The sequence below is a fragment of the Pongo pygmaeus genome, chromosome 14 (assembly GCF_028885625.2).
Source record: "Pongo pygmaeus isolate AG05252 chromosome 14, NHGRI_mPonPyg2-v2.0_pri, whole genome shotgun sequence".
In the NCBI taxonomy this organism is placed as follows: domain Eukaryota; kingdom Metazoa; phylum Chordata; class Mammalia; order Primates; family Hominidae; genus Pongo; species Pongo pygmaeus.
Window position 1 is genome coordinate 108850503 of NC_072387.2, and position 18394 is coordinate 108868896.

Here is an 18394-nt window from a genome sequence, read left to right on the forward strand (position 1 = left end):
TGAGAGCCCCAGTCTCAATATTTACAGGACAGTTTTTTGTTTTGCCTTTTTTTTTTTTTTTTTTTTTAACAGAATGAGCTAGAAAAGCACAGAGTTGCTCCCAGAATAAAAAGAGTGAAATTTACAACTGTCTCCAAGTCTAGTTTGGAATCACAAATTTCAAATAGATCCTTTTTACTTAAAAAATGAAAAGTTTTTTCCTCTTAGTTGAAATGATCTCCTCCAAACACTAGGGTTACTGTGATGTTTCTGAGCCACTGTGGGAAGCCACTTAGCCCTGGGCAGCAGGGCAGGCCCACCTAAAGGGAGCGAGTGGAGGTACCTGTTTCCTCACCTGGGCCGACCCCTGGGGCCTCTGGCATTTCTTGCTTCTATCATCATTCACTGCTCTCTCTGCAGCTTAAATGTGGAATCCCTCTCTCCTAACGACATTCCTGACCCCAACCTGGCCGGGGGTCTGTCCGGCCTCCATCAGTGGCAGCCAATACGTTACCCTGACCCCACTGAAGCTGGAGATTCTGAGAAGCTCATGTTTCAAACCACAAGAAATGTGAAGCGAATCGTTTCATTCAACTTCTGATCTTAGAATTTGAGAAATGATATTGGAAAGAGATTTGAGTTGAGAGCCCCGAAACCTGAGTCCTTACCCCAGCTCTGCCTCTAATTAGCTGTGCAATCTTGGGGGATATTTGAACTTTCCACATCCACAGAACAGTCTTCTAGGATCTCTAGGTTTCTTTTGTGGTTTAAAAATCCCACAGTTCTGTGAATATGGAATTCTAAGTCTGTTCCTCTCAAATGGTTTATCTGAGTGCTGGAAATTGCTTTGTAAGAAACTAAAACATAAAAGGCATCCAGAAAAAAGAAAAAAGATGAATACCATATTTGCTTTGAATTACAGTTGCATTACCTTAATTATTTTTCTTTATGGAAAGAATTGTTGGGTAAAAGGGAGGGAAGATTCACTATGTAGATTTAAATAAATGTAAGAGTGAGTATTAACAAAGATTTCTATTATTTTTCTAACCTTCTCAACTCATGGCACTGGATTTTTTATTAATTACTTTACAATGGGCTTAAACTATAACAAAACAGCCCTCTTAATTCCTGGTGGGAAGTATGCAAATCCATGGGATATTTAAAACATCATATTTTATAAAATTTTAATTAAAAGACCAACAATAGGCCCACCCTTGCCCTGGGACCATATGAACAATGAGCTAAAGACAATCTCCCAGAGAAGTGGGTGGGCTGTAACCTGAGCCAGCTGCTGGAACCAGTGACAAAGTGTCTCCACATCTCTGCTGCTCAAAGGTGCAGAGAGCTGGGAGTGTCCTCCCTCAACAGAGAAACACCAGGGACAGCCCAAAAGGGGAGCACAGGCTCTGAGGCAGGAAGAGATGGGGAGTACCCAGCAGCCTCCCAGGTAGTTCTCAAGAGCCAACCTGAGGAAAAGGGAGACCACCGTGCTCCAACTGAGACACTGAGTCAGGACAGGGGAAGACGCTTCTCTTCAGGAGGAAACTGTCAGTGAGAGCAGGACTGCAGACCTAGGGAGCTGGAGGGTAATTTCAGGGAATCTGGGGTCCTGCCTCTAAGATGGTCTACTCTCTGAGGACTGAGGATGACCTAACATCAGAGAGAAGAAGGCCCGGGGTCCACAGTGACCACCTGTTAGAGAAGCCCCGCAGGCCTCACACCCCATCAATTCCAGTCTACCCTTAGGCTAAACTGTGGAGCCATCAATCCTCTCTCCCCTCCTTGTAATCTCATGTAAAGCATCCATGCTTGTGCTTATTTTTGTGCTTGTTTTCATTTACTTAGAACTATCCCTTCAAACACCTGAGGACTTTATGCATTTGTCAGAGAAACCGTACTTGAATCTGCCGAAGGAAGGGCAGCTCTTAGGGTGGGCCTGGGGCGGGGGCAAGGCACCGTATGCAGAGCTCAGGAGACAGAGGGACCTGGATGCAGCCAAAAAGCAAAGCTCAGGAGGTCTGAGCAAGACAGCTCTTCAGGAGCATTCCCTGGGTCTGGCCCATCTCCCTCACTGAGTTAACCCCAGGTTCAATTATTGTTCTCAGCTGGGCCAAATGGATAGCATCCACGTCCATGTTCTAAAGTTATCTCTGATTGCAAACCACTCCCTCTTAGATGGCTCACAAGAGCTCCTTCCTTTTGTCTCTAGGCCTCAGCCAAACTGCATGGGGCCTCAGGTCTCTGTAGAATTATGTCCCTTTGATATCTGCAGGAAACCCCACTTGTTTGCACTGGTCTGCACATTAAATATTTTGTCTCGAGTGCAGTATTAAACATTACTATTCAACAACTCTGGGAACATCACTGAAACTTACTGAGCGCAGAGGAGATGAAACCTTTCCAGGTTACCTGGCACATGCATTTGTTTCAGAGCATATGATTTGCTTTTTGAGAGGATTCAGTACCAAGCTAGACTGGAAACTAAAATTTACACAGGGCGTTCCCACATTTTACCTCACAATTCATGTCTTGGCAGTTAACCCACGACGTTCTATTAACGTCAGACAAATTCCATTTTCAGGGAAGTGTTGCCTAAAGAGCCTCGATATTTAATTCGCTAATAATTAAGGAAATGAGCAAAGCATAGGACAGAGAGGCTGAAGAAGGAATTCCATTTAGGTTTCTGGAAGGGATTTAATGAAAGCCAATTCCCAAGGAACACATTTAAAACATTACAAGGGCTGAGTTTTTTTGTTGTTTTTTAAGAGACAGGGTCTCGGCTCTGTTGCCTAGGCTGGAGTGCAGTGGTGTGATCATGGCTCACTGCAGCCTTGACCTTCTAGGCTCAAGCGATCATCCCACCCTGGCCCCGCAAAGTGCTAGGATTACAGGCGTGACTCACTGCAGCTAGCTGGGCTGAGTCTTGATACGAGCAGAGAATTATACATTTCTCACGGACTATTTGAGCCTAAGCTCACCTAACATAGATTCTATAATCCATCTTTTTGATGGTCTTGAGGTGGGGGGGCCTTCTCTGCCTCTCTAACTGCTCCTCTTCACTGGCACCTGCATGGTCCCCCATTTCTTTCTCTGGTCCTTCAACAGTGCCACCCTTCACTCTGCCTGATGTCAAAGTACCCACAGCAATGCACAAACCACAGTGCAGCACCCTAACCGGTAGGCCCACCTTCCCTCCATCATCCCTCTTATCTATTCTCTGTACAGCTGCCATTTGTCTTTCTAAATCTCTCATCTGATAGCATCATGCCTCAGCTGAAATTCCTTCAATGACGCCTCATTGCCACCAGAATAAAATCCAAACTCCTCAGCATGACTGAAGACCTTTTGTGACCAACCGTACTAACTTTTCTGGACTCTTCTGCCCTTCTCCAACCGTCCAGCAACATGGACTATTTCTAATTCCCTAATGCCCCTCTGACTGACACCAAGTTGCTCAGACTGGTCTCAGGAACACGTACCATTCTGCTAAGATTACTCAAAGATACTTCTGTGTCTCCTGCCAGACTTGAGAATCTGACCATGTTATTCATCTTTAATTCTCCAATACCCAGCAGAACACCTGGCACAAGATGAATGTTGCTGAGTAAATGGGAAGTTGGGACTTTAAAAGAGGGACTGCACAATTTAGTTGTGAGATCACATGAGGTTCCAAATGAAACAGCGTCTCAGCAACACGTGACTTCAGATAGTTCCTTTCACCAAATAATGTACTGCTTCCTGAAAAGTCAGATTTCAGTAGACCTTTGAGAGTCATATGAATTTCATTCTGCCACCTTCTCAAATCCCTCAAATGGAAGAGCACACGATTGTTTATTAAAATGCAGTAAACTAAATAACATAAATGTTCAGAACCCTTAATAACTAGTTATGAATTAAGTGCATTTTTGTAAAGAATTATATGTTTTTTTGGTCTTACAAAGAAGCAATTTTAAAATCACTTGCTAAGTACTACTGCACAGCTGAGGACAGGAGAGTTACCCAGAAAACAAGGAGTAGCCTTGTGGTCATTTGGGGCCCAAGTGGTATGTCTGCCTTCCCGTTTAGTAAGGGATTGAGCCTGCTGAACAACTAAAGTTGAGGGTGGCAACTAAAAACAGCCTCCTCAAAAATAAAATGACATTCCCTAGAGGTGAGAATAGAGGCTGTAATAAGCTCCCTAGTAACCTGGCATCTCCCCACCAATGGAAGGGCAGTAGCAAGGGTGTGCAGAGCTCTCCTGGATGGTGGTTATCTCTTTGGATTCTCAAACATCTGTGAGAACCAAATTTTAGGGGAAATATCATCACTGAATTACAGATTAAGAAAAGTGAGTTTTAGGAAGGTTTATCACTTATGAAAGGATGAGAGTAATAAGAGACAGACCTGAGTTAAAACCCCTGTGGACATATGACTAAATCTTGGGTCCTGTCACTACCTCTAGTGTCTAAAGCACCTACCAACTCTTTCATGTGCATTGCACTCAACCTTGAGGTAGGTGTAAGTAAGTGTACTTTCTTTACTTTCTTTTGTTTTCCAGTTGTCTGCATGTGTCTCTGGTTGTCTTTCTTTTTTTTTTTTTTTTTTGAGACGGAGTCTCACTCTGTCACCCAGGCTGGAGTGCAGCGGCGCAATCTCAGCTCACTGCAAGCTCCGCCTCCCGGGTTCATGCCGTTCTTCTGCCTCAGCCTCCCAAGTAGCTAGAACTACAGGTGCCCGCCACCACGCCTGACTAATCTTTTGTATTTTAAGTAGAGACAGGGTTTCGCCGTGTTAGCCAGGATGATCTTGATCTCCTGACCTCGTGATCTGCCCGCCTTGGCCTCCCAAAGTGCTGGGATTACAGGCGTGAGCCACCACGCCCAGCCGGTTGTCTTTCTTTAGAATTCTATTTTAGTTGCTAAAAGGACCATAATTTTGTGTGAACATCTAGCACAGTGGATATGCTTCAAGTTAAAACATGTCCATCACAGTTATGTGTTGCATAACGCTAGAGATACATTCTGAGAAATGCATCATTAGGTGACTTCGTCCTTGTGCAGACATGATAAAGTGTACTTACACAAGCCTAGATGGTATAGCCTACCACACACCTAGGCTATAGGGTGTAGCCTATTGCTCCTAGGCCACAAACCTGTACAACATAGGACTGTGCTGACTACTACAGGGAGATGTAACACAATGGAAGTATGTGTGTAGCTAAACATATCTAAACACAGAAAAGGTATGGTAAAATACAGCATTATAATTTGATGGGACCACCACTGTTGACTGAAAGGTCATTATGCAGTGCATAACTGTATTTATACATCTCGATACACCAATGAACTTTCCTTCCAGACTTGTCTTAGGAAGACATACTCCCTAATGTGCCACCCATCATCCATATGTAAGGTTTCACTTATGCACTGAGTATAATTTCACTGAAATCCCTCTGAGTTGACCAGCGCCGTGCTGCTCTTGTCAGAGCAGCATTTCAGCTCCTGGGCTGCCATCCAGAGTCTTACTTCAAACACAGTGGAGAGTCAGCTTTGTAGATATAATGCTAAGCAGATGGGGAAGGCACTCTGACTCAAGACTTCTGACATCAGGGGACTTTGGTGAACTTACTGAATCTGTCCTCTTTGGATCTCGTGCACACACTCGAGGGTGTTGCTCAAACCCATGTGGGACACACTCAATATTATCTAGGTTCTTCCAGGCAACCCTGGTAGAAAAAGGCAGAGACACAGACATAGCGGGACTTGTTTTTGTTTTAGGAACCATAGAGATTTTGTGCCTGGTCATACGTTAAATGACATCTAGGAATTCTGAGGCCAAAACCTGGATTTCCATTTCCTTTAAGGACTCTTGGTTTGTGTGTGTTTGTTTTTGCATACAAACTTACTGTGTCTCCTTTACTCCTACTCCCATGATTTGCCACCTTGAGATATGCTCTAATGACCTCAAAGGCCACTGGTGCCAAGTTCTCATATCCATCCATTTGTCTAACACCTATTAAGTGCCTACTATGGATAAAATACTATTGTAGGAATGTTGACAAATGTAAACATGAATTTTCAAAAAACTATGCTTTACAATTTTTAAAAAAATTACAGCTTTCTATTCTCATGGAGGCTTTATTTTCTATGTAGGAAAAAAAGCAGTTTCATAGTTACAAATAATCATAATAAAGAGGGATAGGTGATGAATGCTAGAGACACAGTATATACTTCATAAATTTCCATCTGATTAAGCTACCCCTGACGGAAGATATCATCCTTAGTTCAAATCTTCCTCTATCCATGCCTGTTGATCACGTTTAATATCCTAAGACATATATACTAATCACATAGATAAAATTGTCCTTCTATGCCTCATTGGTTTGCAAATATGGTCTGCATTTATCCAGTTCCACCAATTGTAGAATTTTACCATTCTCTCTGACATATTTAAAATGTCAGCTAAATGTTATTTTAAAAAGAAAAGAAGAATGTGACCTCTCATGGAGAACACAAACATACAGTGATGGACTACTGGATTCATCAGTATCCTTCATTCAGGATAAGAGAATAACATCTTACATTTACTTGATGCATACAGGTGGTATTTCATACGTGTGTGCTCTCTTTCATCTAGTTACATATGTAGTCAATGTCAACTACCCACTTGATCCTAGGTTTTCCTGAGCACAACATGGAGCAAAAATCATGTCACAGTGTCCACTATATGAAAAAAAAAAAAAGCTACTACCCTCAGCAGGCTGAGGAAAAAAAAAATAAAGAAAATGATGAAATACTTTGTAAGCATAAAAATCAACACACTGAATCTTGTACCCTAATTGTTTCAGCAGGAGGCATCACAGTTCCGCTGAGTTCTCTGGTTCCTGAGGGCACCATTACACTGTGTTCCATGTGCGTGTCCTGCTCCTGCATAACATGTTCAATCACATCCCCTACAGTCCTATGCCAGGGCACATAGGGACACAGCCGCCCACACACCCTCCCCTGCCTGTAACAGCGCATGGGGCTGCAGAGGGATACCCTGGGAACAGTGAGGAAGGTGGGAGAACCCTTTGAGGTGCCAATCAGCTGAACCTCACTTAAGGGCACCGGGGTCATGACCAGATCATCCTCCTAGCCTATCAGGCCTCCACCTTCATTTAGAAAGGCTGGCACAAATACAAAGTTAATTATGCTTCCCCAGTATGTTTCTGTGGTTGCTGATTTGGACTCAGGCATAGAAGATGTTTTTCAGAAGCAGTTTTCATCCTTAACACTTCCTTCAGTTTAGGAAAATAACACTGAATTTGCACAGTCCAATGCTGATATTCTTGAAGTTTGATGAGCTAAGCAAGATGGTTTTAAACAAATTAAAGAACAAATGAATCAATCAAGGAAACAATGATTCTAAATGTTTGTAAATCACTTCCTTTTCCTACAATATTTCTAATAAGAAAGCTTGTAACATACATCTTCCAGGGACCTGGGAATCCAGCTCAAGCTTAAATGCTCAAAATAGCCACTTGAAGAGCTCTACCCTTAACTTCGTATTTCAATTTGATTTTATATCTGATTGACGTTTAGTAGGCCTGGTAAGTGGCCTGAATGTACATCTACGATTTTCTGAATTTCTTCCGAATGATTTAATGCTTTGTTACATGCTGATTCTCCTCACCCAAGAGCCATCTAAAGTCATTCTGCCATGGTCCATGTTGTCACTACACCTTCGTCCCGTGAGCTCTCAGACACTGACATGTCCCTTCCCTGAGTGTGCCCTGGTACTCCTCAAACTATCCCACACCAAGTATTTTTGCTCTGTCATCCTCTGGGCCCTCTAGTGTCTTCTTTTCCCAGTCCAGGGTCTACCCCCAAAGACTCTCCAGCCTCGACTCCCTGGGAGGTCATTTTAGGACCTTGGGTCACTCACTCTCACCCACATCCTGCCACCATCACAGTCATCCATCCTCTGCTTTCTCTTCTCTATTCCCAGGTGACTGACATTTCCAACAAGGCTAATTGTTTTCATTGAAATCTTAAGTGGAAAGACCCCCCTCTTGGTTGATAATTCATTTGTTTAATTCTACAAATATTTATTGAATATCTACCACTTGTTCTACATGCTTAAAAACTAAGATCCCTGCCTCCTGGAGTTTACATAAGAAGCAAGAACATATACCAGTGTGAGAAGCTGTTAAGAGACAGGCAGAGAAAAAAAGAAATCAGAGCAAGGTAGAGAGGACCGGCAAGGCCAAAGAGGGGTGGAGCTGTAGCAGTCAGCAACAGCCTCACTGCAAAGGTCAGATTTGGAAAAAGGTTTACAGGGGGCAAGAGATAGCCAGGTAAAGAATTGCCAGGGACAGGATAGGTCCCAAGCCAGGAGCCTGCCTCGTGGGGAAGACGGGAGCCCAAAGAGACCAGTGTGGCTGCAGACAGACAGCAGATGGTGGGAGAGGCGGGCTGGGAGAAGGCCTGGGAGTAAATGGGAAACAAGATCACAGGGACCCTTAGGCCACTGTAAGGCCTTTGCTGGGGGATTCTGAACACAGGAATGATATCCTCTGACTCACTTTTTAAACAGTCTCTCTAGCTACACTGTTAGGACCGACTGGAAGAGGGCAAGGAGAGAACCCAGAAGACTTGAGAGGAGTCTCTCGCATTAATCCAGGTAAGAGGGACAAAGGCTGTGGCGATGGTTCCAGCAGGGGGAGAACAAGCTGATGACACTTGACTCCCCCTGCCATTCTCCATGGCCTGCTTTCCAAAGCCTTACTCGCCCAAGCTCCCCCTGCCCCAGGCCAGCCTGACATTAGCTCCCTCAGCACAATCTGCCGCTATACTTCTCAATACACAATGCTCTCCTTCCATTTGGAGCTGGCGGTATTTCTCCTTCCTCAACTCCTCCTCTAAAAGACCCTTAATTCCCTCCCCAGAGATCCCATGCAGAACCCTGCTTCAAAACTCAGACCACATTATCCAGTATCTTCGATCTCTTCTCCATGCCTGGGTTTCACCCTTCTCAGCTCATTCTTGCTTTCCCAATCCTGGTAAAACCTCCCGCAGACCTTGTCACTGCTGTGATCCACTCTGATTTCTTCTATTTCCAGCTTACTCTAACCTGTGTCTCCCCACTCACTTCTTTACCCCTGCCTGGTCACCAACTCCACCGCCCTTTCCCGGGACCTCCCTAGCCATGGAGAGACTGTCTGCCCTCTCTGCCTGCCTTCTTCCAACTCTTCTTCTACATTTCCTGGTTCTTATCCTAACTTCTGTCTCTGCTTCCCCTGCTTTTTCCTAAATGAAGGCACTAGCCCAGGCTTCAGTTCATCATGCTCTCGGCCCCTTTCATGCCTGTCTCACTTTTCTGTGGATGAGTCCAGATCTTCCTTTTTAAACACGACTTCTCTCAAGGCTGGACTTCTGTTGTTTCCAGCCACTTCAAGAGCTGATAGCACCTGGGTATTCCACTAAACTCTCAAATAATACTTCCACAGTAGATTCCCATGGGACTAGATTTATGTCATGACACTGGTCCTAGTCCCCTGCTTATTAAGACATACCTTTATCTCCTCTCCTAAGTTATGAGCATTTTGAAAGCAAGGATCCTTAGCTTATCTTTATGGTTCCAAGCACCTCACAAAGCTGAGTTCTTTCACAAGTCGTTTAAGAATAAACATAAGTTAAATAAATATACCCTTAAGCTCAGCTGATCAGTGCTACCTGAAAAGTAAGCTTTTCTTTTTAAGGACTATGTGATGATAATTTAAAAAAAAAAAAAAAAATCGATCACTGTTTCCTGTAAAAGGCATTACTTGAACTAGAATTAAAATTCTCATCTCCTGAAGGTTTAGATGTGTCTACTCAGAATTTTTTTTTTTTTTTTTTTTTGAGACGGACTTTCGCTCTCATTGCCTAGGCTGGAGTTCCAGTGCCACAATCTTGGCTCACTGTAACCTCCACCTCCCAGGTTCAAGCGTCCTGCCTCATCCTCCCGAGTAGCTGGGATTACAGGCGCCCGCCACTACGCCCGGATAATTTTTGTATTTTTGGTAGAGACAGGGTTTCACCATGTTGGCCAGGCTGGTCTCGAACTCCTGAACTCAGGTAATCTGCCTGCCTCAGCCTCCCAAAGTGCTGGGATTACAGGCGTGAGCCACCGTGCCCGGCCCAGAAATATAATTTATCCAGATTTTTCAGTTAGGTCTAAGCCTAGACATGAACTAACATCCCAGAAACCACAATGTTCACAGAAAGTTACACTGTTGGCCACTGAATTCTGACTGATAAAAATCTCAAGGAATTTATGAAAAGAACACTTTTCAATAAAAAGCCAAAAACAAAGTATTGAGAGTTCTTTTTCTTTTGGCTCTATATAAGAAAAAAGTGAGGACAAAACATTGTTTTTTTCTTTTCAAAAGGACAGAAGGGAAATGAGATCAGGGACTTCCAGGCCTTTGTAAGCAGCAGGCACGGCTTCCTCTCCATGTCAGTGATTTGTAGATCATTATCAGTCTCATGTAAGTAGAAGAGGAAAAGAACAAGAGGAAAAATAAAACTCAGGATGTTATTGAAAGGTAAATGGAGTAACCACATTTTTCTATACAATGCTGAGAACACTCTAGGATTCTCCTGTATTCAAACATTTTCAAAAAGTAAAATTTCTAGGATTGTCAATTATGAATAATCTTTGACCTGCACTCCTATCCTTTCTTTTCAATTCTCTTGCTAAGACATTTATATAGGTAACACACCATGAGTATCAGTGGGAAAAGCACCTAAGGACTCACTCCTCAACCTGATTTTGCAAACAGTTCTAAGGATGACAACAGTTTCCTACCCACAAATATAGCACAGAAATCCTATAACGAAATCCTATGCTTTTTAAAAATCGTTATTTTAAATACATAAAACATAAAATATACCATCTTAACCATTTTTAAGTGTACAGTTCAGTGGCATTAAGTACATTCTAATTTTTCAATCATCACCACCATCGATCTCCAAAACTCTTTTCATCTTTCCAACTGCGTCTCTGTTCCCATTGAACAATAACTCCCCATTGCTCCCCACCTCCATCCCTAGTAACCACCATTCTACTTTCTGCCTCTAATGAATTTGATTCTTTAGGGATGTTACATATGTGGAATTGAACAGTATTTGTCCTTCTGTGACTGGCTTATCCACTGAGCATAATACCCTCAGGATCCATCCACATTGTAACATGGGACAGGAGTTTCTTCCCTTTTCAGGCTGAATAATATTCCATTTTTTGTAAATACCACATTTTCTTTCTCCATTTATCCATTGATGGACACTTGGGTTGCTTCCCACTTTCGGCTACTATAAATAACGCTGATCTCAATAGGGGTGAACAAATCTCTCTTTGAGTCCCTGCTTCCAAGTCTTTGGGGCACATATCCAGAAGTGGGATACAACGTGCTTTCGAGACAGGGTCTTGCTCTGTCACCCAGGCTGGACCGCAGCAGCACAATCATGGCTCACTGCAGCCTCAACCTGTTGGGCTCAAGTGATCCTCCCACCTCAGCCTCCCAAGTTGCTGGGACCACAGGTTTGCACCACCGTGCCCGGCTAATTTTTTCTTTTTTTCCAGAGACAACTGAGTATTTATTTTTGTGCCTTTCTTCCTATGTGTATTTCAAGTCTTCAAAACAAGGCCCCAGGAACCTCCAGACTCAATTACGCCCCTGGGCTTGGTCTTCTGTTACAGGAGTCTTACAGAGCCTTGTACATAAGCTTGAGTTACTCATTCACAATAATAAACCACAAGACAAAAGATGCAACTAAGCAGAACTCCCTCCTCCATTCCTCCATGGCAGATGCTGATTTCAGATGAGGGGGTAGCCAATGTAGAAAACATTGGAATTTTTCCTTGGAAATGACTGTGATGAGAGGTGTTTGCCATGAACATCACCTACTGTCTTCTCTTCGACCCTTCCTTTCCAGTTTTTGAAGATTAAGCAGGAAATAATCTTATCTGAAGATACTTGATAATAATTCCAAAAAAACCCAAAACACACGCTTCCACTACACTGTGCTTTCAGATATTCTGGGTTGGGTTCAGCTGGTGGATGAGCTGATTGATGTGTTCACCCCAGGTGAGGCCATCTCCTTGAGGAAGCCCACTCTATTCTTGGTAGCATGATGGGCCACCGAGAGGTGGGAAGGGTGCAAGACCCATGAGACCTCCTGGAAATACTTCCCTGGGAAGGCAATTTCATGAATGAGATCTTCCAGGCAAATGACACCAAACTCCCCCAGGTGCTCCTCAATCGCTGTGCTATCTGTCAGAGGGATGGTCTCATTCTTGACCGTGGCTTGTTCATGTTTCAAAATGAGTTCTTGGACAGACTTCAGATTGGAAATCCCCAGTTCACATAAAGTTCTACTATAAGCAGCATTTTTAGGCTCTGGGGGGTGACTTTTACAAAGATACCACTGAAAATTTTCTTCAGGCAAAGTCTCGCAATGGTTCTCTGCACCAGTAAAGTCACACCATTAATGCTTTGGATGCGTAAAACAAAGGCCAAGGAATATTCATCTGGCAATTCCAAGGCATGAGGTTTCACTTCTAGTTATCTGAGACACACCTTGTCGCGTTTCTGCCACCAGGAATCATATAGGAATGATTCCAGTCGCTTAAACCTGAGCCGTTTTCCTTTCTTCTGCTCCTTCTTTGCTAAAAGTGCCTGCTTCGCCTGAGTGGCCTTGAGGGCTTGATAAGCCTCCCTCTCTTTCAGATTTTCTGGAACCAAAGGGATTTTTCTTTGCTCTTGCTCTGCCATCTTTGTAGTATCTAATATTTTTTAAATTTATTTTTTGTAGAGACGAGGACTTGCTGTGCTGTCCAGGGTGGTCTTGAACTTCTAGGCTCAAGCAATCCTCCCACCTTGGTCACCCAAAGTGCTGGGGTTACAGGTGTGAGCCAACGAACCCAGCCCAACATGCTCTTTTTATCCTTCCATACAAAGCTCTGTCCTCTGTTTACACCAGACACCAAAGTCTAATTTTTATGAAATATGAATGGTAGCATAAATTGTTTCCCAACATTCTTACTACTCACCACCTTTCTCATATTCTGTCACTTTACATAGTCGCACAAGCATAAGTAAGCTGTGTAACAAGTCAGGATACAAGGAACTTAAAAGCCAGATGAAGATGCCGTGGGTTAATCACAGGGTTAACAATGTCCCCACCAACAGGACCATCTGGTAAAAAGACTTCCACTTGAAGGAGATTCATCATTGGAAATCAATAGTCAGCTGCCACCCCAATCCCATATCTTTGATGGAAAAGGCAGGCGTCCTGGGCTCGACTTTCAGTTAAACAGAGGCTCATCACGTCTTAAGCGACAAGTCAACTTATACGGCTTGACCTAAAACCTTTTAATCTAAAGGTCATTACCTCTGTCTAACTGCTTGTTAAAGTTTACTCCTAACTTTGCTCATGGAAAAAGTAAGTTCTCAGATTTACGCCAAATAAACTGGGTAAGACAACAAAACAGTAAGAAAAATAAAGGTTTATTAATCACTAGAAAAAAAAATCCTCTCCAGTCCCTGTTTTACCTGCACTTTTTAATTTAAGAAATTACCTACTTCTGCCAAACCAAATCATTGATCCTGCAAATATTTTTACAAACCTAGTCGCTGGGACTATCACATGTTCCAAACAGTATTAATATTTACTTCATGAATCAAAGAAAATAACCTAATGCTTGCAAAAATTTTACTATTAGTAAGGTAAGCAATGGGTATTCAACCCTAGCACCTAGCCAGGAAGGGATTTTGTGCATGTGGAGGTGAGCAGGTGGGTGGGAGGACAGAGGCTCAACGCCAGCCCTTCTCACGACCACAGCATGGGGGGGATGCCTGCATGCAAGAAGCCTAAGAAGCAGGTCGTGAACGGCCAAGACCACATACTCAAGTGTTTATGTGCATGGTGCAGACAGGCAGTAGGAAAGGAATTGAGAAAGTAGGGGGAAAAGTTTCTGTGGACTTAAATAGCTTCAGACAATATGGGATTTCAAGTGGTCTCTAAAGGGCAGGAAAGATCTAGAAGAGAAGATGCTGCTGGCAAGGAGAACCATGAAGCCAAAGCACAGATGGCAGAGATCCCCAAGCAACAGGATCTGATTCTGCAAAAAGAAGGGCCATCAGCTAGCGACGGCTGCAGGCCCCACGGCGTTCCTGTTCCTGGCCATGGCAGATCACATGTACTTTACTTCATTAATAGTCCCTTCTTTTTTTTTGAGATGGAGTTTTCCTCTTGTCCCCCAGGCTGGAGTGCAATGGCGTGATCTTGGCTCACTGCAACCTCCAACTCCCAGGTTCAAGTGATTCTCTTGCCTCAGCCTCCCAAGTAGCTGGGATTATAGGCGCCCGCCACCATGCCTGGCTAATTTTTGTATTTTTAGTAGAGACGGGGTTTTGCCATGCTGGCCAGGCTGGTCTCAAACACCTGACCTCAGGTGATCCACCTGCCACGGACTCCCAACGTGCTGGGATTACAGGCGTGAGCCACCATGCCCAGCCTACTTCATCAATGCCCTGATGGCTGGGAACTATTATTTTGATTTTTTGTTTGTTTGTTTTGAGATGGAGTCTCACTCTGTCGCCCAGGCTGGAGTGCAGTGGCATGATCTCAGCTTACTGCAACCTCTGCCTCCCGGTTTCAAGAGATTCTCCTGCCTCAACCTCCCGAGTAGCTGGGACTACAGGCGTGCACCAGCATGCCTGGCTAATTTTTGTATTTTCTGGTAGAGATGGGGTTTCACCATATTGGCCAGGCTGGTCTCAAACTCCTGAACTTGTGATCCGCCCGCCTCGGCCTCCTAAAGTGCTGGGATTATAGGCATGAGCCACTGCGCCCGACCTATTCTTTTGATTTTTAAAAATCCACATTTACTTCATGTCTCTCTTCTTTGCTGCTGTTGTAGTAACTACTCTTCTGTCATCCTCAGGCAACTATATGCAACCTGCAAATCTTTTCTTGACACAACTCATTTTTAGAGAACATGTAGATGCTTTTAGGATCTGACCAGTAAAGGCTCAAGATCAACATGTGCCTACTTGAAAAATGTACACAAGCATCACCACTATCCATACTTATATTTTAGTAAATTGTCATTTCAAATATATTTGGCAGAAATGTACACCAAGTTCTATTATTTTAATAGTTAACTTATACTGCTTAATTATTTAAGTGCAGTAAATCACCCCTCAGCATGTGTTTTGCTGCTGCCATTTCCTAACCAACTTGGTATTACTTTTCCATATGAAATAAAACACTTTCCCCAATCTAATTTGTTCCCTCCGCCTCAAATAATACAATAATTCTGCTCTTATTCTGCCTAAGAAAACACAGATAGAAGGAATCTGTGGCACTGTTAAGACCTTTCACTCATCCAGCTAATTAGACAGTTAATAACATCACTGAGACAATTTAACAAGAAAGCATAGAGTACATGGCCTTACCTGATAAGAAAGTGGGAGTCTATAAGAAAACAAATAATTGTACCCAAACTTCACTGGGGCCCATCACAATTCCTGTGATGAGGCTCAAAGCTCAAATTCAAGCTCCTAAATCTCTAGGAAAACTTCCCCCCAAACAGAAAATAATATTTGCTCATCACCTTAGCCAACAAAATGCTAGTGAGTTCTTTGCCTTTCCTAGAATATTTGTGCCTGGTATCACCAGAGTAGTTAAAAGCAAAGGAGACACGGAAGTTTTCTCAAAGTTTAAACTGTCTGATTCTGCAACTGCTTAAACATCCAGGTATCCTGTTCCCCTGGGATAAAGATGATATTCAACTAACTGTATCTTGTTTCTTTGGTTTGTTTCTTAAGCAATTTTATCTCAGTCATACAAATAGAATTTTTCATTCTAGGATGCAAACTCAAAAAAGTTGTTACTCTAATTAATACCAAAAAGAACACATACTTCATGTTCAGAGAAATTTGAGATAACCTTCAGCTTCCCCAGACAACACTACAGGAAAATCTTGTCAACATGCGGTACAATTTATAATCATTTGATTTTGCTTTTCATTTGTTGCCAAATCACAGGCAAAAGGCATCATTCAGAGGTTCTCATTTATTAGTCCGTTCCCGTGCAGTTTAGTCATGTAATGAAGCATGCAAAGCATGGTATTGTTTGGCATGACCTCAACCCATTTACCAGTTACTTTGGCAGCAACACCACACGAATGGTCAATTTCATTCCCATGGGCATTCCTTTTATGCAGGACAGAGCTAAAGAATAATCATTTTGGGGCCCATGTATCTCTAACAAGTTAGAAAGAGTGAACATTTGTGAAAATTCTCACCTCTGTTGTAAGCTGGAGCCACTTAAATTTGGTGGGAAAAAAACTTCAAGGATCACAGTTTAACAATTTCTATTAACATGGAAGTTTCTAAAGACAATGAAGTATGCACAGAGCTGTATACAGTAAGTTATATTCTGTGGGATGGGATTAGAAGGAAGGCGTGGGGAGGCTTTTCATGTCAATTATTTCAATATTTCCCTCTCATTTATCTTTTTGTACATGGATGTAACACTTTTGGAATCAAACAACAAAGAATCAGTGAAGCTTAAAAAAAAATAAGGCAGCTCAATTCACAAAAGACAGGGCTTAAATAGTAACAGCATCAGGTAGAGAAGCTTCCAACTAAGAGCATCAAATGAGAGGAGAAAGAAGTGCCAGGATTAGGTCCCAGGAGAACAAGGAAAGTAATCAGAACCCCCAAATGGACCAAGGTGACTCGCTGCAAGGCATTTACCACCACTGGGTTTCCTGGAGGAAGAATGTCATTCTCATTCCTCAACAGCCTTACAGCTTCTTGTTAGTCTCTTAACCACAGGCCATAGCCTGAAAGAGTGGCACACAGCAGGAGCTGTGCTGAGTCCTCCACATTTCTTCCAAGGAATAGCACCCACATTGCACTAGAGAGGTAAACTTCAGGCCATTCTTAGCTAACCTTGAACCCTTTGCTGGGAGCCCACACAGAGTGCAGGGCCTCTGAAGGCAGGCTCCCAAGTGCCATCCTAAAAAAATGCATGACAAAATCTCCCACTGCTCCCCAGCAAAGCCCATCATTAAGATTCTAAGGTACTTGGCCAAAAAATCTAAATCAAACAAGTCTCAAAAGACACAAAGGCACTTGTGCCCACTAAATAAGCCCAGACAGAGTATACCACTTTTATTCAAGACACACACACACATTTTCGCATACTTATAATTAATATGCAAAAATAATACCATTAAAAATTATCAACTCATGAAGGATACTTGGAAGAATATAAAATAACTTTTCTTTCTTAAATAACATCTTATTTTCATCTTTTAAAAATCATAATTAGGCCGGGCACGGTGCCTCATGCCTATAATCCCAAAATTTTGAGAGGCCAAGGCAGAGATAGATCACTTAAGGCCAGGAGTTTGGGACGAGCCTGGCCACCGTGGCAAAACCCTGTCTCTGCTAAAAATACAAAAATTAGCCAGGCATGGTGGCACATGCCTGTAATCCCAGTTACTTGAGAGGCTGAGGCAGGAGAATTGCTTGAACCCAGGAGGCGGAGGTTGCTGTGAGCCAAGATGGCACCACTGCACTCAAGCCTGGGTGACAGAGCAAGACTGTGTCTCAAAAAAAAAAAAAAAATCATAACTAACTAACCAAATAATAAATTAATACATAGAAAAATACTGCTTGTTAAGATCAAACACATGGTTCTACGGATAGAAACATAACGTTACTTACCTGAAAGTCATCGTAAGGGAAGAGCAGCATCTCCCGTAAACAGTCATTCAGGATCTGAGTCTTCTTCTGGACGATGACATTTTCATAGTCGAGTGGCTCAATTAGCTTTGGCTTTGCCTGGAGGGCGAAAAGATAAGCAAGATATTCTCATAAACAAATGCCATTTCTTAAGATAAAGAACTTAATACGTTCTACTCTATGTTTTGTATTTTCTACAATTAAGAGTATGCTAGTTTTGGTGTCACAAAGAAACAGAAATAAGAGTTGTTTCCAAAGGGACAAAAAATGCTGGATGGTGTCCTGCTACACAGAGTGATGCTTGTTCAGTTATTTAAGCACAAAGGAAGCTCTGCATTCTGGTGGAGCTTCCAGTCATTTCTTGGGTCATCTCTGACTAGATATGTCCCCTTCCAAGCTTTAGGGTGTGCCAGAGTTGCCCTGATTAGGTGTCCAGCCATGGCCTGGCAGTCGAGGCCAGATGCCCAGAATGGCTCCAGCCACCTTACCATCCCTTCTTGGCCCAGGGCCTAAATGTATCCACAGGACTCATTATTTCAGACAAGGGGCTCCAAGACGCCCTTCTCTGAGTCTCGAAATATCCCTGCCTATCCCCAGATATCTATACTTAATAAGTAATACCTAAAGGTAGAAAGATAATGAGCTGAG

The 18394-nt window shown here is 42.9% G+C and overlaps 1 protein-coding gene and 1 pseudogene across 22 annotated transcripts in view; both read right to left on the bottom strand.

Moving 5' to 3' along the window:
- Positions 1-18394, bottom strand: part of DOCK9 (dedicator of cytokinesis 9) — a 295897-nt gene that overhangs the window by 146489 nt on the left and 131014 nt on the right. For all 22 annotated transcript variants that reach the window (XM_054446016.2, XM_054446011.2, XM_054446023.2 and 19 more), the window contains exon 2: positions 17729-17845. In XM_054446016.2, the coding sequence (XP_054301991.1) occupies positions 17729-17845 (117 nt within the window). The remainder of the gene's footprint in view (positions 1-17728; positions 17846-18394) is intronic.
- Positions 12013-12892, bottom strand: LOC129011917 (ribosomal protein uL30-like; annotated as a pseudogene).